Genomic DNA, 24879 nt, shown 5'->3' on the forward strand with positions numbered 1-24879 from the left:
AAGCACTTGCATCAGCTTCATGGATCGGGATTTGCGCAGTTGTCGAGAAAGAGGTCGAGTCTGGCATTTCGGGAGGCTGCATACATCCCAGGCTACCAACTGAGCTTCCGGCGTACGGCGTTGCTCCGTTGTGTCGAAAGCCGGCGACATCGTCATGCGTGGGAGCGTGGGAGCGCCGTCGCATCGCAGTCAAGAACTAATTTGAGCGAGAACGGCAGGATGAATGGGCCAAGCTAGCAACTCAGTGGAAATGAGCGGAATGTTAGAGAAGAAGAATGGGTTTTGCATCCGGGTTGATGGATTTGATGTTGCAGTCGTGGCGTGTTAGTGTGACGCGACGCGACCTTTAGGGACGGCTGCCCGGGCGGCTACAAGCTGCAGCAGTGGCGGGTGGTTGGCGCCCTCAGTGGCCACATGCCGATTTCAGCTTTGGAATGCAGGTGGTCGCTGAAAGTTCAGTGGGGAGGCAGAACCTGGAAGCCACCTCATTATGCATGGGCCAATCAGTGGCGTGGACTGGTAGCCAGAAATGCGCTACGGACAGGCATGCTGCGTAGCTACAGTGCACCTACCCACTGAAAGGTACGTATCGCTACAGGTACCTACATGGTGGAAGCCGCCAGGTAGCTAGCAGTGCACCAAGGCGCTAAAGACGAGTTGCTCTCAAGAGAGTGACAATCAACAACGTTTTCGAATTTGCCATCGACGAGGAACTCGCATCCAGAATGGAGTGCACATACACTTGCTAACCTTTCTCGCCTCCCTTACCATACAAGTACTGCTCGTTCCAGTGTCACCCTGGAAAGTCATACCCTTCTGACTTCGAGAGATCAAGACATCACCAAGGTACGTACGAGCTGCGGTGGTCGCACTGGCCCAAGCTTCTGACGCCGGAATTTCCAACCCCAAACCCCACTTCCTGAGTGAGCGGCCAATCAAACCGGTCAAGGGGTTCGCAGCAAGTTTCCCCCTGAACGTATCGCGCCGAGGCACCTTATGAGATGGCGTATCCCAACTTCTGACTCTGTATCCATGTCTGTTCTTCAGGTATCCTAGTCGAATTCCTCTTCTTATCGTCAATTTGTATGGGAGTGGTGCGGGCACATGTTCGACTGGGTCCGTCTGCAACAAACGCCTGTTGTTCCACACTGCTATCATAACATCCCAGTCTTCTGACCGTTTCTCTTCATGATTCAAATTGCATATGAGGTAGCAGTCAAGTCAAAGTTACCTCTGTGGCCAAATCAGCCGACTCAGATTCACGCAAGAGCACCTGGTGATCGCGGTCACGCTTCGCCTCATCGCAGGCATCAACAGTTTCGCTCCACAACTCCACCCGCGCGATCTGACCTGACAGCCAGCCCAATTAGCGACGAGTCTTCGGTTGCCATTATCTGCGAAACTCATGATATTCTCTTCCCGTTGCTGATTCCGACACTGATGATTTGTATTCTGTGCCAAATTGGGATTACTCTGTGGCTTCTGATTATGTTGCAAGCGGGTGCCTGACGAGTTGTGCCCCCTTGACTATGTCTCTGCACCTTGCTGATGGACATGATGCCGTTCGCGACCGTCCTGGTGCTGATGACGTTAACGCCATCGGCCTTGATGCTCATCGGCTGGCTCGCCCGGATGGACGTGTGAAACCTGTGATGTCAACATCGCAGTCCGCCCGACAGCCTCGGCCTGAATCTGGGCGTTGCGGTCGTTGTCCCGTCTCGTTGGCACCGGAATCCGTATCGGCTGGTTGCTCATCAGCTTGCCCATGCGCAAGTCATACTCCTCGCTGGATTCTGCCTCTCTTTCATTGTGAGTCTTTTTTGACGGGTAGTTACCATAGCCTCCGAAAGAGGTGATCGCGGGCTGGCAAAATGGAAGTTTCAGGGTGGCAGACTGGACCGATGACAGAAGCCAGGGCTTTCTGAAGGCGCACTTGACGAAGAGCAGGCGGTGGTTTAGAAGGGAAGGCGGGGGGAGGCGTGACCTGAAAGTCCGGATGATCGGGAAGTTAATGCCGGCCAGCACTTGGGGCAGGTCACTTTCCGCTGGACCATCTTTGAAAGTATGGACATAAGCTTGAGGCAAGGAGGAAGGCGGACACTGAGGGAGGCCTCCGTAGGGATTAATGAAGCAAAGTCGTTCTAACGCTGCCCTGAGAAACACCAACATTTCCATGAACTTTGGGATCATGTTCGCTGTGATGGCGCGTCTAGCTGTGAAGACATCCTCACGCTCCAGCCCGGCGTTTGATTGCACTTCCTTGGGTATGAGTTCGTGGGCGGCTGAAACGAATCCTTTTTACGCGAGGTCGACAGCGACTTTCGATGTGGATGATGTGCCTCTCAAGGTCGGACAGCAAGGCAGCATCGATGCTGAGGAGGCTTGTGAGCTTGCGCTGAGGACTAGGCCTTGGTTGAAACGAGGTTCCAAGGTTCATAAGCTAAGGCGAGAACGGCACGCATCATGCATGCCTCTTGAATCAGCGGTCCGGTTGAAGGCACTGCCGTTGAGATGACCGGCAGATCAGAGTCAGTTGGACATGTGCATTAATTTTATACTTGGGCAGGTGCTTGTACAGGTGCAGCTGTGTTGTACTTGCTGTTTCTGAGTGAGACTGGCTGGTTCTCAAAAGGCAGGCAGGCATTTCTGTACCTGCCCAGCCAAGCCATGAGGTCGCAGCTCTTCAGGTCCTCTCTGCCGTTTCATGCTCTTGCCCAACAAGCTCCAAGTCCTGGGCCATCGGTCGCATGGTCCATTTGATAGGTCAGTGGCTTTCCTTCTCCCCTCTGCCAAGATCTCTCGCCGCTTAAATAAAGCGGTGCAGTCCATCAGACTTAATCCGTCCATCCATCCCAACCAGACGACATCCTCCCAGTCCCCTCGACTACTACGCACCGTCAATCTCGTTAACAACCCCAAGGACTGACGACATGGTGGTATTTTGCACCTTTCCAGACCTTTGAGTTCCATTTCTCTGACCCATCTCTTGTGCAGATGCCCAAACTCAGAACCAGCCCCTCCAGACCCCTCGGCACAAGCAATGCATGACGAATCAGCCCCCGTTCGGACTCAACTCCTGCGGACGAGCTTCGCGATGTTCCCCTGACAAAGAGGCGGAAGAAACAGACCCATGGGAGTCCGGCGAAACAGAAAGAGGGATGGCTGCTGGTAGCCTCAAAGCCGCCCCCAAACGGAGGAAGAAGAAAGATTCAGATGCGCCAGAAGGCGATGAGACTGTTGCAATTCCAGTGCAACGGTTTACGACGAAGAAGACTCAAGGTGAAGGGGACGAGAACAGAAAGTCTATGCCTGCGATTCCTGCGGTTTTCCTGAACAGGTTTGTGCCGTTGCTGATCGGGATCGGTGTTCCTGGACGCTGACCAGAGCTTTAGATGCGCCTCCTGGGGAGCAGCTTGCTCGTCTCAACAGCCTGATGAGGGTTGAAGGACTAGCATTTGAGAATAGCGGAAGGCTGTGGATGTGGACAAGCTTGAGGTGGCTGGCGTTGAGTATTTGGGGAGATGGATGGAATTGGTCCGCGGACATGAGGGGGAAGTCATTGCTTTGGTGCCTAATTATTCAATCCACGATGCGTGTAATCCTACTCTCTGACGCGAAAACTCCAAAAAAGAAGATGAATCGAGACGGGAATTCTGCTTCTTCAACCTTACCAAAGCCACCACTGTACAAGCTGCGGGTGCATCGTGCGAAGCAGAACTTACGGGTGGGTGACAGTGGGTGCGGGTGGCAGTGGAGAGAAGTGCTGACGAAAAGTCGGCAGGAGAAATTGGTGCCAGCTGCCACCATTGAATTTTGTGCAGCACCTTCCAAGTGATTTGTGTCTTTTCGCGACTGGCCCGCCCGCTTTCCCTCTTCGCACTTTCCCAGGCGGGCTGGGAAGGTGCTGCCTTCAAGTGTTGTCTGTTTTCCCTACTTCCTCCGTGGGTCGTTGTCTCTTGCTTCCACGTCGATGCCTTGACCCTCTCCTTCTTTCCTTCTAACTTTCTTTTCATACCTTCGGCAGGTTACCGCCCGCGAGCACATCTTTATGACTGCCGCATGACTCTGACGGGGAAATATGTGAGAGCCGAGAAGGTCCTTTCTCTGTTGGGGTTTTCTACCCTTCCACGTCGCTTTCCCTCGTCCCCCTCGCTCGAGTATTCTTGCCTTGCAAAACCAAATCCTCTCGCCTGAACGACCATTTCCAACATACCCCTCGCCGTGTCTCGGTTCCCTCTTCTCGTCAAACAAGCATCGATCTCAACTCCAGTGCGTCATCTCGCCTCTCAGCTGTTCATTTCGAGGCGGCTCTTTGCACGAAGTCCGCACCGCAGAATTCTCCATCCTTCTGGATGTCGCCGTTGGAACGAGTCCCTTTCCGATCCTCGACCGCCATGCCAGCCAGTTCCATCAGGATGCTCAGCATGAGCGATCTTCGGGGGCAGCCAATGGGTTGCTGCCGACATTGTTACGAGGCCGATGCAATCTAAGGTATTTGCAGACCAAACTACACCTCACAGGGCTACTTACCTCCCACCCAGACCACGTTCCACAGAGGACGCTCATCAGGCACGCATTCAAGATCACTTCACAACAAGACCCAACACCCACATGGAACAGAGCGACATCGAAGCCTCGACCAACTTCTCCAAGGTTGGTGTTTCCAAACCCCAACCTTTCTGGAAGTCGATTCCGCTCTACCTAGGTCAGTCCTCTTCCTGTATCTGGCGCTGGATCTGGGTGCGTCCTCTCGCTCCGCATATGGGAAACACTCTAACCTTGATGCAGGGAGGACTGCCTCGTTTTCACGCTACGAACGGGTGTCGAGGTCTGTTACAGCCCTTCAACATCGATCTGGAAGTTTGGGACTGAACCATCGCATCCCCAAAATGCGTGGATCATCATGGCGTGGCACCGCGACACTCAAGTGTCGAGGACCTGGTCCAGCAATCTACGACCATGCACGCACCGCTCTGAAGGATCGACTCACGGGTGTACGTGCCAAATCACGAACGTTCTTTATGACCATCTAGACTGACGCTATTCCAGATCATTCGTGACTGCATCACATATGTCGAAGCGTTTTGCTAGCCGGGCAGTGTCAGTTGGCTATCCGGGCAATGTTGAGTACCGCGGGGCCAAGAATATCACCATCTTCGACCATTGTACGTGTCAAACCACGAACGTTCTTCATGTCTAGCTTTACTGACGTAGTGCCAGATCACCGGTGGCTATTATGTCACATACGTGGAATACCGCGGTGCGAAGACCATCACCATTCACGACGTGAGTTCCTCCCACCTTTGGCCTCCGCCTGCGGTTCTCGCCAGACCACCACCCCTCCGAGGGCCAACTGCCAACTGGAATCTCACGCTGAAACGGCTCCAGGTCATTCACTCCCTTCGTCGCCTCGGGGCACCAATCTACGATTTCGATCCCGAGACCTACCATGCTACCAAGAAGTCCCAAGAAGGCTCAATTGACCGTTCCTGGCCCACCGCGTTTTTCAGCACGCCGAAATAGTTTGTCGAGGTGCTGGCATGAGGACGGGAGCTGCGCACCACACGTTGCACTTTACGACAAGGGTGACAGGGCATTGCCAATGTATCAAGATGGTTTAGTCTCAGGAATTCGTAGCCAGGTGGAACAGAATGAATGAACCAGAATCGCAACGCACCCATGGATCACCGATACTTTTTTCACCAGTGACTGCCAGGTCTGACGCAGCCGCCGCTCTGGCAAGTCCTCAGATGCCGGCTCAGGGAGTCGAGGCTATCGTTGAGCAGCGGCACCGCGTTGGCTCAAGTTGCGTGGTATCGGCGCTCGTTTCGGACAGGGATGCGTGGGAGAGGACCAGCATGCATGGCTAGCTGCAACTCCCTTGGCCCCGCGATGCGACGTGAATGCTGGCTGTTCCGTGATGGGCTCCGTGATGATGTCTGCTCGCGAAAAAGTGTTCCCACTGACACCGACCGAAATGAATGTGCCACGTTGTACAACAGATGCAGAAGCATGCCTGCAAGAAATGGTCTCAGAAATGACTGGACATTCGGCCTGTCTTGATGACGATTGGCACGCTCTGGTTCTTGGCAACACGGCGTGAAGTCGGTCTTGGCTCGATCCGCCCGTTTGCCCGGCCGAAGCAACCGGAGATCCCACAACACAAGCGAGCAAGTAAGCAACATTATTTTGTGTTTAATATTACAGAGTCCTTGTCCACTAACTCATTTACGCTCTCGCATCTTTGCATGTGGGTTACTCTCGCAATCTATTTCTTTGCGTCGGGCTTTTCCCCTGTCTGTACGGGTTGTTGACCATGAGTTGTTCCAGTCTATATTGGTTTCGAGCAGAAGTATTGCTTATGATGATGATGTTATCTGCATCGGGGCAGCTTCCTCGTAGGGGCTGTGCTGGGCTTGGTTTCGGTGCACTTTACCGCAAAGCTCAGCCTCATAAAGCACGAGTTAAAGTGACGGACGCTGGTTGTGGCATGAAACTGTGCATGCTTGGACTCACCTTGGTCCCGCTTGATGCAGGGGAAACAGGCAAGCGGTTGGATACAAGAGACTTGAGATACGGTCTTCTTCATCTTGGGCATGCCGGCGGAGTCAGGAGGAGTCATGTTATCTCTGTGCCTGCCATCAGGCATCTAGGACTAAGGTGTGTTGGAGGGAAACTTGGGATTCTGGCGTTGGGAAACCGAACAAAGACGGTCGGGATATTGGAGGAAAGATGATGGCAATAAGTTTCAGGCAGCCTGTGCCATCCCGTTTATTACAGCAAGCTTTAATGGGTAGTTCGTGTACGGCGACCGACAGCGGCGAAGAAATCTCAATCCAAACAAGGGGTGAGACCAAGGCTGCTTTGGAGTCAGCATTGCGCAACCTCACCAACCTTGTTGTCAAGATCATGGCCAAAGAATCAGCGCTAAACATGATATTAGCTGCGCAAAGTGGCTTGGGGACATGGACCCTTCAGAAGTAGCTTTCGCTCTGATGCTCAGAGCATTCATTCACCGTCTCTCCCTCGTCATTCAGTTTCCAAATCGCTACAAACAAGGCAGGTCACCTCGCTCTTCAGAGACAAGCAAGCTACTGTGGTGCAGCACATTGCGCAGCATCGCGCATGAAGTGAGCTAACTCAGCTGAGATTTGCCAGAAAAAGCTCTATGATTGCCAGAAACTGACTGTTTTGCTTCCTGGGGTGCGTCAATGCCATGAAGTACCTGATAACACGCGTTTGAGATGCGAAGGTAACTTTGTGCGGGCCCATTGCTACCAGTCACCGCATGCGTGTTCAGACGGTTTCAAACACCACAGAGAGAGACAGTAAATGTAGAGAAGAGCGACAGCCGACCGTCCATATAATACATTTACTCGTAGCACAAACCCTTATGCCACCAGAAAAAGACTCAAGGGGTCAAGGGGGGTATTACCTCCAGTCTCAACGAGCTGAATCGTCAGAGCTTCGAGGAGACCTAGCCTCGAGATGAACTCCTTCAGCCGCTTTGCCAAATACGTGTCTGAGAGATGCGAGATGCTTTTGGGGGTGGCACTTGCTACAGGTTTGGAGCGGATGCACGACTTTCGCAATGCCCTTCGCCGAGTAGAAGGTGTTGAAGAACTAATCTGGCTGAGAGTCTCAAATCGGGACTAGTCGAATGCAAGCCACATTGAATCACGATCCATGAAGTCCAGATTAATGATGTGGGCTTCGTTGCTCGAAATGGCTTCATCTACGTCTGCTTTGAGTTTTCTTCTTTCTCTACCTCTGGCTTTTCTTGTTTCGGATGAAGACTCTCCTCCCCCGGATCACGCCCGTTTGGGGCAGCGCATGAGAACGGCGTCCGCCATGGAGTTGATACACGAATCGGAACAGACGGGAAACGGGTGGTGAGACCTTGAAATCGACTTTTCGAAGTTTCACACGTACTTCGCGCACCCCTCTGGTCCACTAGAACGTGAGGTCTCTGGTGGATGAGTCCCTGCGACACAGCCTCGCTATTCGAGGAGCTTTCAGAGCCATTTTGTGTACGCTTGTGAGTCTATTGATTAGTAAATTCTGATGCCAGCCCCCCTTGCAAGCTGGTCCTGGCCGCTTGTCATTTGTCTTCGTAGGTGTCAATCAAGAGTGGACTTTGTTGCTCCATTTTGGTGGCTCGGTGCCGATTTTTCAGCAGGGCAGGACGCGGATTTCAGGGCGGAATACAGGTATGGAGCGCAGCGGAAGGGGCTGCAACTGCCAATGCTGCGAAAGCCTGCGGCTTGTCGGTACGTGCCGATTTTGCCCTTGAAGTTGGGACATGCAGGTCAGGCAGTCAGAAAGCCAACGTGTGTGATTGGCACCTTGTGGTGGGCGACGGGCCCGGTGGTGCGTCGGTACGTGCCTTGTCAGACGCACACAGGTTCGGAGAATTCCTTCGGGCCGGGCCGATGAGATTTTCATAGATCAGATCAGATCAGATGGCACCATCCGAATCTGGTTAGCGCGACACTGCCCGGAGCAACCTCGTTTTTTGTCGTTTGCTTTGACGCCGTTTGCCTTTGGATTGAAAGATTGCAACCTACGCCGTCGACGTCCGCTTCGGTGGTTTCCGGTTTTCTATTACTGGCTTCAGAGTTCCGAAGCCGCATTTCAATTTGAATCTTTCGAAAGTCCCAAAAGCGCGCGCGCCTTGCATCATGTCCAACAACGCCAACAGACCCGCTGAAGGCCCAGGCCGTGAGGCCGACGACGATAATGACGACGTCCATATCATCAGTTGGCGGCGATTGCCCTCTTCCAGTGCCAATCAAGCTGCAGACGCCCGACAGGATGATGAGGAGGATGAGGTAGAGTTCCTTTCTTCACGCGCCATTCGGCCCAGTCCGGGACCCAGCAGCCTTTATACTCTGTCCCACTCAGGAATGTCCCGTACCATGGCGGGTGGCGGATGCCTCTGCAGCAGCTCTGTCGAGAAGAAGTATCTTTTTACCGAGTGTTTCCATGTGAGCAAGACCTCGTTCTCGCCACGCACCATTGCAATGCTGACCGTTGGCTCACTGGCAGATGGCATGTGGGGCCTGCGCCCGGGGCGCCAAGTGCTGCCATAAAAGCCAACGTTGCATCCTGGCCTACCCGCCTCAGTCTCCAGAATGTCCCCTTTGCGAAGAAGAGCCGGCGCTGCACCTTTTGGTTTTCGAGTGCGGTGAGTCTTGTGGATATCCTGTACATCGGATGCATGCCTGTGCTGACTGCGATGGTGATAGGTCACATAGTGTGTCCGACCTGCCTCCCAAAGTTGCCGAGTCTCCTCTGTCCGCTCTGTCGCTTGGATGTGTCCACCGGTCCGGTCGCACAGTACCCCATCGCACCAGGACAAGCCACCCTCCGCGTCTGAACAAGCCACGCGCCGACATCGTTTGCTGCGTTTTCGCTGGTCAGCCTGTCTGGCGTCCTCCTTGAGGTTGAGCGGTGGAAACGGCAATGTCTGTGCCGTGGATAAATTGGTATGACCTGCGGTACCGCTACAATTCAAACATGACCAGAGTAGCTTTCGAGTGTTGATAATGGCGGGTTTGAAAGGAGCCACGCATAAGAGGGGTGGAAATCAGAGTGAAGGGTGCGAGGAAGGGTACTTTGGTGTGGGTCGGTCTCGTTTCTTGGTGGCCAGAGGGGCCGCTGGGCTTGGTGGGCTTGGTGGGCTTCATTGTGACTGAGGAGGGGATGAATCTGAAAGCCCTGCAGCCTGTGATTGCCTTGCGTGACCTTTACAAACCACGACATGACGTCTCATCCAGGCCCTCAAGGTGCACTGAAGGAGATCCAGATTCTCGTTGTGCCTGCCGTGCCCAACTACCTACGGGTTGATCTTCTCCTCCAGCAAAAGGTGTCGCGCTTGAGACGCAAGAAAGACTCATTGCCTATCAAGATCTCGCCATTCTCGAATATCCAAGCTTCAAAGCCGAAGGCGGCAGCAGATAAAAACGATGGGCGCGGTGCCTTGGAGTGCCAGACAGGCGTTTGGCGTGGGAAGTTTGGTGGTGTGGGTTCCAGGGCGTGGGTAAGGCCCGTAGCTGGAAGTGCGCTACCCACAGCTTCAGTGGGTAATGAATGACACTGCACCCACCCGCTAAAAGGGACGTATCTTACAGCGAGACCAATGCCTGGTGGGTGCCTAGCAATTTGATCCCAACCATCTCCATCGACAACCACTGCCACGTTCAATTAAATCTGTCCAGCAAGAAGGTAACTCTTTGGCAGGGGCATGCGCCAGTAGCATAGCTATCTCATCGATACGGATGGGAAAGGGGGCCCAATCCGCATTCTTTGAAGACTGGTTGGAAACGTATCGGTCGTCGTGAAGTTCTTGGTCGAGTTAGACGGTTGGGGGCTGGTTGGCAACATGCGCACATCCAATACCCTCCACAAGGTCGACCGTCGAGGTACCCGTAAAAGAACACATGAGCCCGTACAAATAAACCAGCACAGTGCAAAGAGCCCGTTCATTTTCCAATGTCCATCGGCTCATTGCCGAGAAGGCTGGTATGTTGAGATCTAATCACCAAAAGGTACGATGGTGTGGTTGGTGCTGACCGCCCTGCTGCTGCCACTGCTCAGGATACCCGCCCGCCCTCCAAGCCCTGGAGCACACCTCACATTTCTTCCACCAGCCCGCCTTCGACCACCCCGATCAGCTCGCCATCACTTTCCTTGAAACTTCACGCAGCCACACTTTTTCCCGCGCACGCAGCATAGATTTTATAAACAATATCAACAATATCCACACTTAAAGTCTGACATCTCCACTGGCCCCGAGTCAACACGTCGGTGGAATCGCTGCTATTAATCGCTACCAGTGGAGTCGCTACCAGTGGAGTCGCTAGTGGAGTCGCTACTATTTATGCTTTCCCTTAAGGTTCCTACTTGTAGACTCACTGCCATTTATCGCTGCCATCTGTCGCTGCCATCTGTCGCTGCCATCTGTCGCTGCCATCTGTCGCTGCCATCTGTCGCTGCCATCTGTCGCTGCCATCTGTCGCTGCCATCTGTCGCTGCCATCTGTCGCTGCCATCTGTCGCTGCCACGGCACCCGCATGGCATGCCCTCAACCTCTCGACCACATCTAGACACCGCATACCTGTCTTTTCCACCCCTCCGCGCCTAGATTTAGTTTCGAGAAATTCGCCGATGCGTCTAAGCCGGATGAAACAGGGCAGGCTACCAACATAGATTGGACGGGGCAACAACCACATGCAATATTCGGGCGGCTGACATGCAGGCAACAATCTAAGGCCAGCAGCTTAAGTGCTGTATGTCTGAGCGAATTTGACTGTTGGAAGGCCTGAGATGGACACTGGACCTGTGGTATTATCTTCATCAGCGCCCGTGACTTTGCAGTCTCGAATGTTTGCAAATCTCGTCGCAGCGAGAGCATCGATGGTGACCCACAATGGCATAGCCATATCAAGCAGCCTCAGACGGCATGGGCTCGATGCAATAGAGACCGACACCTATCGTAGACACAGACTTTTGAACCAAGCAGCATGAGTTGAGTTCGAGCCAGCCGTCGAAGGCAGAGAGATTGTTGTCTATCCGGTTGACTCGTGTAAGCACTCACATGCACATTGGGCATCAGGCTTCCCTGTCAGATTGCCAGCGCATCGACTTCATTGCAAGTATCTAAAGCCACTTACCGTCGAAGACTGAGCAAAATGTATTCAACGCGCTATTCCAATAGAGAAACTAGCCATATTCGTGCCGCGCTGATGCTTCTCAGCCTGTGCTGGCTCCTCTGGGATGGAAAGGTGTTGGCTCAGAGTCGGGAGCATCATCATCAGCTTCGATGGATTCCAAAGGGTTGGCAGACAGATCAAAAGACGCTAGTCATAAGCATCATACACCAGGCTATCTAGAACCGAGGGGAGGCCATGACATATCAAACGCCAAAGCGCGAGGCCTCCCTGCGGCGTTAAGCCGACAGATCCGTACGGTGCGCAGTGCAGTAGCCATCCATCGAGCTCCCAAACATTCTTCCGTAGTCAAAGCCGGCCGTCGCCGACTACTTCAATAGCAAGATACATCTGCCCTTCGCCGGTGAAGTCAAGGTCGCTTCCCCTGGTACTCTTGTCATGGCGCAGACCTTCAAGCGTCAGCTGGAGAAGCAGATGTAGGAAAACGGCCGAGGGTGTACCGTCTTGTTGGTTGCGATGAGGAGATCCCTTGGAAGATTTCTGCACGCTGTGAAAGTGGACGTTTGGCGTTGTCACCATCATTTCTTTCGGGTGGACCAGCCTCGAAAACCCGTCACTGCTGTAATCACCGTCAATGAGGTTAGTGGCGATGGAGCGTCGAAGCTTTGTCAGAGATACACAAGTGCGAGAGCCGAAGCTTTTGGTCGGATTGACTCGTTTACTCCGCCATTGTGGCTTGATAGGCAGGGTCGGCTGAGCAGAAGCCAACGGTCGAAAGATAGAATCTGGGAGCGGGGCCTGGCAGCCGATTAAAAATGCAGACAAGGAGAAGAGAAGTGACGAACAGACCGGCCAAGCGGGTAAAAATGTCGGCAACAGAATTATTATGGTGGGTGGGCGCGAGGCGTGGAGACAGGTAGTTGGAGTAGGATGGCCAACATCCGACGATGCCGTTCGGAGAATAGTGTGACGAATGAGGAGGATGTGGAAGATGTGGGAGGAGAATCAGGTGGAAAGCAAGCCGGGACCGTGCTGGCGTGCTGGAGCACCCGGGTAAGGTAGGTAGGCAGGCAGCCTTCCTTTCACCTTTGCGGCGTTGTATAGGGGAAAGAGCGGCCTGGTCTGTTAGTGACTGCCCGATAGAACGAGGGGCAGTCATATGTGATTGAGGTGGGGGTGGCGTGCAGCTGGGTGGGTCGGTGTGAAAAAGTAGGCAGGATCTATGCGAATCAGCCCAGCTGGGTGCGGCCGGCGCCTAACCCATGTGGCAGGTGCACTCTTCAGCCCACGTCACTGCAGAGACGTCCAACCATGTAAGCACAGCGACCAACGACGAATACTACCATGACGATGACGACGGCAACATTGATTGAGGATTTCTATAACTTTCCATCCGCCGCCACTTATTTAGCGAGATTTTCCTCGAAGATCCGGTCGCAGTCTCAGAGCTCCCAATCTCACTTGAAATCGGAATGGTTGGAGCCGACATCCAGCGCCTACTTCGGCACCCAGGCTTTGAATACTGCCGACCTGGTTCCAAATTCAAGCTTCTTCTTCTGCGGAGACAGTAGCCTGCTATGCGAAAGTATGAAAAGGTCAGAAAGAAAGAGGACCGCCGTCGCCGCAAAGAACCACTTTACCACACATCGCTGAATGCAAGGGAGCATCACAGCAAAGGGGATCTCCTGTGCCTTCTCAGTCGGCAGGTGTACCTCTTTCCCAGCTGGAGCTGTGCCTTCTCCCTTCTGCTTTGCTGTTTCAAAAAGCTCGGTGATATCCATCGCTGCTCTTGCCCGGCTGACGCCTGCAATGCAAGATGACGATGCAGCGTTCCACTCAGCTTCCAAGCCGCGAGAAAACGCACCAGGTTGATTGAATCACTGCTCTATCTCAGAGCCTCTTATCCATAAGAATTAGTTCAAATTTGTTTCTCATGCTTGAACGCCACCGACTCCTAGTGATGGGTCAGACTTGCCGTCGACAATTCAACCTGGATCATCCGGCCGCAACCCCAGCTCGCCACATTGTCGCTCGCCGACTTCCGCGCGCCTGCGCCACGGTGCTGCAACTTGCTATCCAGATTCCCCTATTTCGATTCGACAACCAATTAACACATGCCCATTTCCCGCTTTCGGGCAGCACGTTGCACCGCGCATCGCCCGCCTCCACTGGCGCTACGGCCTTCTTTTCACAGTGAACCTTCGATGCGGATCTTGTGTTCGTTGGGCGTTAGGCCTCCCCAGACTCTCAGCCGTCCTCTCAGCTGCGGCGCTATTGCTTTCCTTTCCGATTCCATTCACGCTTCGCCGGGCAACCCGCTCGTATGCATTAAAGCGAGGCAGATGTTTGCTGGATCATGGAGGCCGCTGAAAACCCCCCCCGACTTGAAGCGAGGGCACTGTCGCCGCCGCGTTCCTGGTATTGCGGAGGATAGCCTCCAAGCCCTCCGCCCCCGACCAGAAGCCAAGACTCCGCCGCGCAATTTGTACCGTCAATGGTGATTTGAACCCCGAACTATCAGGTCTGGCTGGCGATAACTGCCTTGGCTGGATAAAATTCGAAAGGTGCTCTGGGTAAGGTGTTCCAATCAAAGCGCAACCGCAGAAACATAATACAGGCGCACCCCAGACAGGACAGGGCAAGCGAACCTTGTAGTGGAGTGGGTTTTCAGCAACTGCCGTTTACAAGCTGCTGATTTTACCTCCTGCTGATTCTCAACTACCTGCCGATCCAACAAACTGACGGTTTTCAGCAACTGCTATTCCGTCCCTTCCCGCACAGCCCTTTGAGGTACGAACCTTCTGACTGGTTTGGACTCTTCATTTTTAGTAGGCGAAATGCGAAGTCTCTCCTGGCACACTGGCCCGGGGACGTTCGCGACTGTAGTGGCGGCGACAGATGGCAGGGAGTCCAGTTCATCTGACGCCACTTTGTAACAGGGAGCCTCCGTCTCTTTGTCACTAGCATATGCACCTCTGGAAGCCAAAAGAAATCAGATGGCTTCTTCAGATGACCACTAAAAAAAATACAACGCACATGTCTTGGTGGTGGTGGTGGAAATTAGTAATAGGACCTCGCGATAAAGACTCTTCTTTATTTTCTTTATGGGAGCGCGAGGTGGTCGTGGTAATAAGGACTAGCAGCGACTCCACTAGCAGTGATAGAAGGCAGCGACTCCACTGGCAGTGACAGATAGCAGCGACTCCACTAGCAGTAACAGATGGCAGCGACTCCACTAGCAGTGACAAATGGCAGCGACTCCACCTAGCAGAAACCTTAAGCGACGGCATCGATAGCATTGACGGAAAGCCGCGACTCAGTTCTGGCAGGTGCACAAACCAGCATCGTGGAATGGCTCGCCGAACCTAGATCACCGCACCCAAAGCAAAATGAAGCCTTTCAAAAGCCATAGCTACAAGGTTGTACTTTGTGTCTTCCCTTGGCTAGGAGCGCATCTGGGAGTCTCTCTCTAGTTCAGCTAATCTGCATCCCAGCTTTTATTTAGCGAAACTCTGGGCGCCTCCGCGACGGACGCGTTGTCCTGGAGATTCATTTCGATGACGAGGTCGATGATATTTGCCTTCAGGATGTCGCCCTCGGCGGAGACTTTTGCTGCGGGACCATTATTTCAATGGCTTCAGTAGCGTAGCCGGGAGGGATGGATGCAGAGGCAGAAGTCGACCTATTTGCACATATCGGGCTGGCAAGGTCGAGGGTAGTATTGGTTTTCGTTCTCTGAATACGTTGAGACGTGAAGAGTCAGACTAAAGGAATAGCAAGCGAATGGGAGATTGGCCGCGGTACGAACCATCAAAATTTAGCTCGGCCAGATTGACGACACCACGATGGAAGCCGATGTTCCCGGCGCTTCCTTCTATGCGCGATGACGACAGATCTTGCTCCGCAGAAAACGCTTGATTTCGAGCATGGAAATCCGAGACGGCCGCCTAAGGGTCTATCGACAAAGCACAAGAAGAATCTGGCTTGCTTTTAATTCAGCTGGGTGTTACTTTTTGTTCTCCAACGCCGCTGGCTGGGGTGACGGGAGGATGGCGTTGACAAAGGCTGCGGCGATGCGGGTGGTGGTGGTAGTGGCGATAGCAGCGTACCTAAATTCCGTTGGCCACACACTGATTTCGAACCTGAGAATCAGCGGGAACTTCTGCAGCTTGAGCCATGAGTCTACCTTAGGTGTGGCACTTCTAGCCTAAGGAGGGGCAGCAGGTCCATATTAGTCACAGTAGGCTTGGTAGGCGTGGTAGGCGTGGTAGGCGTGGTAGGCAGGCACCCTTAGGGCCTTCCTACCTGCTATCCTTCCTACCTTCAATCCCTTTTACTGGGTCCCTCTCAGACTTGAACTTCTTCCCTAAAGACAAACACTTGCGAAATACAAGATTCTTTCTTACCAAACCGTGGGTTTTCCCGCTCGTTCCACGCGTGGTCAATCTGGTACGTTCCCCCACTCCGATTCAGTCTCTTCCAGCTGAATTGCCCCTCCCCCCTCACTTGCAGATATGCTAGCCGCGTACTGACTTTGAAGGTCCCCGACAGCAATCTATTCCGATCACAATATCTTCATCAAGAATCCCAGCCAAGCCACCACCGCGAGTCTCTCCAAGTCCCAACACAGGTGTTCAGCTTGCGCGATTCCCTTCAAAAATGCTCCTGCCCAGTTTGCCTCAACGGAAGCTCCTCCCTTGTCGACCTGATGTGAAAACTTTAACGTGACTCCAGAGTCAACCTTGACAAGTGCCATCTCTATGGATCTTTTTGGCGCTTCAACCCTTCAACGCAAGACGGGGCATGCCTTTTGCTTCGGTCTCCGGCCATCTGCAAGATCTCATTGGAGGCGTCGCTCGCCTGCTGCCCCCATCCACCCCCTCTTCCATTTACCTTGGTCGGTGCGTCAAAGACGCGAGCATTCCACCAAGCCTCCTCTACCGGCGTGTCACCTTGTCAACCGAAGTTACTCATGGCAGAGATCCTTGTGTTACGGACCAAGTACGGAAACCAATGCCGCCACAGCAAAAGTCTGTCATGCTGCGGGAGACCTTGGTCGTCCTCTGAGGGGTGTGGTCAAAGACGCAAAGAAGGTCTGCGCCGCGCGGGACAGACACCACATTACTATGGCTGCCACACACATGCGATAATTATCATTCGCATATAACGCGCCTTCATGACTTGATGGTATTCTTTGGCGGGCTTTACGAATGGGCATCACGCGAGATGCAAGCACGCAAAAATCACCTTTCTGGTTCCCGGTTTTCTCTAAAATAATGGAACCTGCCTGGATGCTTGTGGTTCAAGATGGTCTGTCGGTGGATATTGCTCGACTTTGGCGCTGCTTGAAATCGGCATGTGTCCACTGAAGGCCCATGACGGGAGATGTACCCGGGCCTGTTGCGAGCTGCTCAGCCAGTGGCTCGTGTTACTTACTTTTTCCAAGGGCCGCATTTCTCAGTTCGGGCCTTGGACGGCGTCTCTCCAAGCGACAGAACGTGTTTGGCAAAAACGCCATTGTCGGCCCCCAAAGTATGTTCTCGGCCTCGAGCATCCAATCGGGGGGTGTCATCGGCTTAAGCATCTTCACGCGAGCGGTGATGAGAAGCAGATAATTGAAGATCTGATGATCTTGTCTGTATTGACACTTCATCAATCGCAAAGGTCCTCGACGAGCATAGAGGAGTCTGCTTGTCATTACTAAAGATTACATGCGAGCCATTCCTCCAGCCGGTTTGTATTAAGCTGCAGACTCGGTGCCTCGTCTTGGGACGCAATGGGTGCGGGCGTTCGCTGGAATCATAAGGCCAACAATGACCACAATGCAGATACACATGATTCAATCGATGCACGCGAACTACCGATCAACATCGTTGGGGCCGGCCGCGGAGTTGAGCAACCAGTCGGACTCGGCGCGGAAGGGAACGCCAATATGCTTCCCATAGCACTCGTCACACAGCCTCAAGCTCTTGAACCTTCGCTTTTCAGACCTGCCGCACCACGTCGACACAACACCGCAGATGGCGATTTCCTCTGCCTTGTTCATCGGGTTTGGGCCAATAGGAGTGTATTTTATGATAAGGTCGATGAGGCGGTCGGCGGGGTAGTCTCGGTGGCCCCAGGTCGGGTTGCGGTCGGGGTTGGCCATGCGTGCCTTGATGGCGCAAACGGGGCATTCGGTCGATGGATCAAGAGGTGCTGGCTTCGGGTCATGCGGGTCACCGATGAAGTCGGGGCAGCCCATTGTGTTCTGTTGGTTGAGAAAGATTGTAAGCGACGGAGGCGGCGGTCGGATTGGGAATCAGGTCGGCAGTGAGCGTGGCAGCGGAGACGGAGAGATTCAAAGTGGGAAGATGCTGCGACGAGACCTGTCGTCTTCTAATATGCTGCAAAAGACTGTCAGCCTGGTGGCTTCCGGGGGCAGACAATACAAGGGGCCTTGTCGATGTTGGATCAAGCAAACATTTCATGCTGGCTTGGCGTTGGCGGTTAGCCGGGGTCTTCCGGCGAGGCTGCTGTGGGAGGGACTCTGGTGGAGGGATGAGCAGTGAAAGTGAAGTCCGTTGGGGTTTGCTGTGCGATATAGACGATGATGACGCACTGCGTGTCGAGTAGAGCACTGCGCTCGATATGCGATGTTGGCGGTTACTTGGAGGTTCCTGAAAAAGAGAGAGAGGAGATGTTGAATGCCTCGTCGAGGGCGTACTTTTCTTGGGGTCGAATTTTTGAGGGTTGAAATCTTTTACCCTAGGTTCGAATTCTTGTCAGGTCGAATTCTTGTTGAGGTCGAGTTTTCCTCGAGGTCGGGGTTCGAGACTAGAGCCTGATGGAGGTCGAAGCTCTGCTACTTTCCGTGAACCAGCTTCTTCACAGGGACGGCGGCGGGAAATGCGCTACCCAGAGCTACACTGTGTAGCTACAGTGCACCTACCCACTGAAAGAACCTACCACGTGACGTTCCAGGTTACCACAGGTGCGTGGTGGGTGCTGGGTGCTGGGCCTGGAATCGGTACGTGCCTAAGGTACCCACCAACAGCACTGGAACGGTTGCGCGGCATCGCCCTCGGCCGTCCGTGTCCCCCTCCAGTGGACGCTTTCCCCCACGCAGCAAACTTCAACAGGACTGGGAGTCTGCTGAGGACTTCCTTTATTCCATAACATCTCATTGGGGTCCAACTTCTGTAGCCAATGTGGAATGTTCTAGCTTGAGTGCGGCGGCGCTACGACAGGTGCTATCCTCCGTGTGCATTGCCAATTTCATCAAGCGTCTGGCGGCGACGGCACCCCAGCTACAGTGCGGTGACCAATCATCTTACATGTTCAGCGCCCAGACCCTGCACCAACTGCGCAGCCGAAGACGAAATGAACCAGCTCCATCGGTCGCAAAAGCTCATCAGCCGATGAACTGCAGACGGCGCCTCAAGCAGAAGGCGTCCGAGGTCCAATTGCAGAGAGTCACCAACAGGTCATCCCCACTCGACAATGCTCACTAAAAAACGTCGAATCCATGTTGGAGCAGGGGTCGTCAGGTCAGCCCAAACCCCGGGATGGGGATGCGTGGCAAACATGCCGGGGTCGGGGTCAGTACAGCTGTTTGTTTGCCTGCATGCGGCTAATTGGAGGGTAAATCGACCCTGCACCATGCTCACCAGGCTGGTTTTTTCTCCTTGCCCACTGTTGGTTTGGAAACTGTTGGTGCATGTTCGCCATGGTGTTCCCCTTGCAAGACAAGCACTCGGTTGGGGTCTGTCGCCCCCCAATCTGTCCACCCCCTGCCGTTGCAGTCTTTTTCTCTGGTCGAACACCATTCAGGCTTCCACATCCTTTCTCATTACAGCTTGGTTGTTGGATCTTTGAATCACGTCGACAAACACAGGGGTCAGTTGGTCTGGGCAGCGCGAACGTTGCCCCTGTCTTCACAGGCTGGCGACTGCGGCTTCTACGGATACCTAATCACAGCAGCCCCTCGGTACCTTCCTCCTCCCCCTGAGCAGACCCCCCGCCTCCCCGCCTTCCGCAAACTTGCCTCCCCAATTTTCGACGTCACAACACAACAAACAATGAACCAACAAACCACAAGCAAACTCGCCAACGGGCCTACACCCAGCTAGAGCTTGGGCAAATTTCCAGCCCCTTCGATGCCAGATCGTCTACCTCTTTTGAGAAGTCGTCTTCCGTCCCCGATCCACCTTCCTCTTCCGCAGGTGCGGTCGGCGTCCACTGAAGACCGATGGCAGACCCCAACATTCTCCAATCCCTCGCAATGCAGCTCTAGCGGATGTCTTCTCCCCGACTTTGACTCGCGCTTCAGCGAGCCGTGGACATGGATTCGCAGGCTGTCCAGCGATGCTACCTACCGAGAAGTCCTCTGGCGCCGCCACTTTCCATCAGCCACGAGCAAAATGCAACCGAGTGGCCCAGAGCTCTGGGTTTGCGTACCGAGGTTGCTGTGCAAGAGATTGTCGTCATTGGCTGCTGGCGGAGGCATTCATCCCCATCACGCTGCCCTGATACGTACGCTTTTCCTACCCTGAAGATCGTCTTTTGTTGCAGAAGCTGACTGGCCTCGGACGACTCGCAGACGTTGCAGATTTCTCCACACGATTCGTCAGCCCGGCCTGACGCGCAGTCCGCGCCCACGACTTACATCGCCACCCTCCTCATTGCCATGACACCGCACCAGCAGCATGCGACCCCGCGAGTCCTCATCATGATCCCAGGTGAGCAGCTTCGGTCGCTCATATCAAATGATTGTTCTGTACTGACTGACACTGTTCTAGATCCACCGGCTCGTCGGTCGTACCACGATACGTCTCGGTCGGTGATCTACACAGCCGGCGCTTCCCGTCCCCTCCTTCGCTGGTTCCACATATTCGAAACGATCATCTCCCTCCGCCTGAGTTTACATCGACGCCAGGACAGCCCCAAGCGAGCTCTAGGTAACATTGAGAATCGTCGTCTCCATCCCATCGGCCCCAACGGCAAGCAGCACTTCCACGACCTGAATACCAATAATACGCAGGAACTTCACAAAGATTCCATAGTCTTTGAAATCGACACCGAGCCATCTTTTTACGCTTGATTCGTGTGGCAACGAGAACATATTCTGCCGAGAGGTTTTAGAGCGAGCGAATATGCTGAGTTTGGGAATGGAGTGTAGTGGATAGAAAGATGAACCCGCATGCTGTCTTCTTGCTCGCCTGAGCATCGTTATGGCAATGCATCTGCCGATGTCATGTCTAGGTGATTGAAACATGGCTCACATCCACCCAAGACGCACGATCGTCACCACAACCCATACTGATGCATCAGGCAATTGGGCAAGGCAATCAAGCTTTGGTCGATGCTTCGGGCATCTCACCCGTCAGACTAATTGTCAAGCCATGCGACAGCTTCGCGCAGAGTGGTTATTGATGCTGCAGGAGGGAAAGAGACACACCCGTGGTGCTTGAGTCTTCGAATGATCAATTCGTTCTCTTTGGGAGGAAAGACCACAGAAGATGTCGAGCTTGGAATGGGGTCAGCTTTGGGAATGGAGCACTGCAATCGCTAATCACTCAACCGACGCTCTTCTCCTTTTCTTTCGCACTCATACCAAGCGAGGCACCTAGCTATCTTCTGTTCACACGCGCGGCTACCCAAGAAACAAATACCTACCTCAATTGCATGCAGATATTTGCATCTTGCCTGCATCATTTTCCTGCATATTCATCTTTCCACCTCGCTTCTGACCGACTTGGTTATCCCCCTTTGGCACTCCAAGAGGGCCTTGACAGCAGCGGTGGCTGCATGGCGGCATGACGAAGGATCTGTCCAACTCGGCAGGCTTTGAATGATGCAACAGGCGGGAAGATACATGAGGCGCGTGAGAAGACCGCATATGGGGGGAATATGTCGGCGGGGCGCGCCCATCAGACAACTTGATGCTCAGGTTGCTGAAACCGGAGGGAGATTAGGATGCTTGGTAGCATGCGTGTTTTCTTTGCCTGCAAGGGTTCTTGAAGAAGTAGCTCGTACGCCATGCATGTGAAACCTGCGACTAAGGTATTGCTGTCTGTAATGTTTGACAGCCCGTGTCAGGTAGTAGACATTTGTGTCATTCTCGTGTATGATAACCAAATCAACAGACACTACTCATTCACAGTGTTCGTAGGATCATCAACGCGGCTCCATATTCACCACGTCTGCGCTGAAATACAAAGCAAGTCTCCTAGACATCACCGTTCGGGTTCTGTGTTCATGAGACTCACAGGTCAAATGTGAAAACAACTAACCTGATGTGTCTGAGATTTCGCAGAGCTGACGAAGCGGACAATTCCGGCAGCTGCAGCTAGATCTAAAGTCTCCCCGAACGCCATTCGCTGCGTGTGCCAGGTGCACTATTTATGCTTCTTGACTTCAACTAACAGACCCCTGAAGCCAACAGCCGGACGATCGGCGCCAGTGCCGGTCGAGAGGTCGCGTTAGGCGGCCTCGAATCTGAGTCTCGCTTTCAACCGGATGAAGATCAGATCAGCCTGGGTTTGAGTGGTCTGGATCAAGAAGTGAGTGCAAAAGGCTGCGGACGACTATCAAGCAATATGGAGATGGCGGATATGTCTGCCTGGCGGCAACTTGTGGTAGTGGCGGATGTCATTGGTTCAGTGAACCTCAAATGAATCCGGCGCGCATCGCTAGAGGTCAGAAGTCCACCAGCTGGCATGTTACTTACTCCTTTAAACCTTTCAATACAGGGCCTAACACGTCTAGGAAGCATTTGAACACTTCAAACAGGTGAGCAATCTGTCTCATCATACCAGAAGACTCTTTGGATTCGCCCGAGTATTTGTCCATTGACTAGCCGGCTTCCTTCCTGTGTTATTATCAGCCGCTTGAGGCTTCGAGATCGAACATAGAAACTCCCTTCTTCGGTCATCCATCTGAAGCATGAGGTCTTTCGGAGCCAGATAGGCTGATATTCAGAAGGAGGATTTGAGTAGGCTTGTGTTGGGCAGGAATGCGCCATGACACCGGCAGATGGAGGAACCAAGAGATAGTGCAATACTACCTATGCAACATAAACCTCAATCGCAGCGAAAATGTGACAAGCATTGCGAATTCGACGCTAGAGGTTGCAAAAAGCAGAGCGAAACATGGGAGATGTCGTTGAACATGGGTTCAGCAACACTAGCACTGTGTCTGATCGGGGCAACGTTCTGCTGGCTAATCCTGCTTCACAGCTTCATCCTCTATGAAACAGAGGCAAACCCAGTCATAAAGTGAGCAACACAGCTTCACACATCTGCGCAACCGCCAACAAGAGCATACCGCGGCAGACAATGTTTGGGACGAGGCGTAAGATGAAGACGGAGCGTCAGGCTTGAGGATCGACTAGGATGCTTGTCTACAGGAGAGGCTGCTTGATAGGCAGAAGCTGAGCAGAAGAATCAAATCATTAGTCTGAGCAATTATGACCTCGTGAATGCCAGAATCGGTAGTGCTAGATATCATGAAAACCTGGTCTGAATTGTCGTGTTAGATACTGACTTTTTCACTGCACGGGCTACGTCGCTTGTCCTCCGCGGTCTAGCAGCCGCACCGCCTCGTCCGCGAACTGCGGGTCTCAGAACGGCCAGATGCCAATGCGTTTGTGACAGAGCTGAAGCGGTTTCAACCAGAGGCAGGACACTGTTTGTAAGGCGAGACGATTCGGGTAAAGTGATGGACGAGTAGAGGAGCTGAAAATGATATTCTAGTCGCAAATGCCCATCTAGGAAGTCCCATGGTCTCAAACAGATCAACTGAAAGCGGTGGCCTGCTATGAAATGCACTTCTACTGGGCACTCGTAATTAGCTTGAGCCTTTTTGCCTCCCATTGCCAAACATCTCAGCAGAAGTCTTGTTTCTCCTTTTCCTTGTCGGTAGAATTAAGAAGGTTAGCTTGGGAACGCCACCACACTAGCTGGTGGAGCAGATCTTGTACAAAAGTTCTCCTCGTGGACTCGATGCCGCTGAAACATGCCAGTAGCAACAAAGGCAGACCAAGCAGGTGGGATATGGCGACACAATGTCGGGGTCGAACACGGTAGTGTATGGCACCATTCCAGTAGCCGTAGATCATGCATCCAACAGCGGGACGCTCCAAAAATTGCCGCGAAGTTTCTAGATGAACGTGGAAACCCAGATTGACGAGAAGTTCCCGCCAACAGATAGGTGGGTTATCCATTTTGGTCGGTGACCCCATATCGGCGCCGTGAAAACATCGCCGATTATTGGTCGCTGCAAGCACACGGCTCGGTTGCGAACACATGATTCGGTTGTAGGCGAAGGGGGTTGTGCATGCGATGAAGATGGAACAACAAGACGATGAGGCATGATGGCAGCGGGGCTGAAAAAGAAGTCCCGGAATAGAACGGGAAAGAAGTAAAAGAGACTTCCGGTATGATGAAGGTTCTCAACAGTCAAATCATGCGCTTGTGGCTGAAGCATGCACTTGTGGCCGAAATATGCAAGTTTCTGTTGAGTCTTAATCACCTTGGATTCCTTTGACATGACCTCAAAATGTTATTGGAACAGCCCTCGAATGCAGTCAATAGTTCCCTCAATTGTTACTTGGTAGTCAACAAGACGATAAGGTATCATCCACCAGTCCAAACCCAGCAGTGTACCAAATAGAACCAGGTTTCAGGGTACGATTATACAACTAGCTTGCGCACAATAATCATATTAACGGCCAGCAAAGTTGTCATGATGGAAATCTCATCGTTTCCTCCCCCGAGTTATGTCTGTTATCTTGCGTTTGCTGACTTTTGCTCTTTCGTCTAGCTCCTCTAATGTGCTCAAGTGCAATCGTTGGAGCCGGGAACGACAACTACAAAAATCTGGACTTGACCAATAGCCCTGGGTATGATTCTTCCCTGAGATCCAGCGGTGTATTCCGCAAGGGAATATCTCGCATTGAGCCGCCTGGCGTCGATACACTCGTGAATTTCAGTCGCAATCACGACAATGGCGCAAGTGACGACATAACCATTGGCCACATACAACACGGGCAAATGTTGATGTTGAGACGTCTCACGTTGGGAGAATCTTCTGCGTGGATTCGGCAGAGAGTCCACAACAGAACGGAACTTTTGCATCACCAGTGAGTCGCAGTTCCATCTTTCGCACAGCGTATGCGGTTTTGCAGGGCCAGCAGACAGAACCCATTCGACACAGGTTTCCCATA

At 53.1% G+C, this 24879-nt stretch overlaps 2 protein-coding genes across 2 annotated transcripts; one reads left to right on the forward strand and one right to left on the reverse strand.

Moving 5' to 3' along the window:
* Positions 1–4889: 4889 nt before the first annotated feature.
* COL26b_011059 (uncharacterized protein) lies at positions 4890–5523 on the forward strand (the record flags this gene model as incomplete). The annotated part of the gene is made up of 2 exons (XM_053183739.1): positions 4890–4994; positions 5215–5523. The coding sequence occupies 2 exons, from the start codon at positions 4890–4892 to the stop codon at positions 5521–5523; spliced, it is 414 nt and encodes a 137-aa protein (XP_053032326.1).
* Positions 5524–17529: 12006 nt separating this feature from the next.
* COL26b_011060 (uncharacterized protein) lies at positions 17530–17916 on the reverse strand (the record flags this gene model as incomplete). Its single annotated transcript, XM_053183740.1, has 1 exon — positions 17530–17916. The coding sequence occupies one exon, from the start codon at positions 17914–17916 to the stop codon at positions 17530–17532; it is 387 nt and encodes a 128-aa protein (XP_053032327.1).
* Positions 17917–24879: the final 6963 nt, after the last annotated feature.

The sequence above is a fragment of the Colletotrichum chrysophilum genome (genome assembly GCF_026319265.1).
Source record: "Colletotrichum chrysophilum strain AFK26 chromosome Unknown scaffold_128, whole genome shotgun sequence".
NCBI lineage: Eukaryota > Fungi > Ascomycota > Sordariomycetes > Glomerellales > Glomerellaceae > Colletotrichum > Colletotrichum chrysophilum.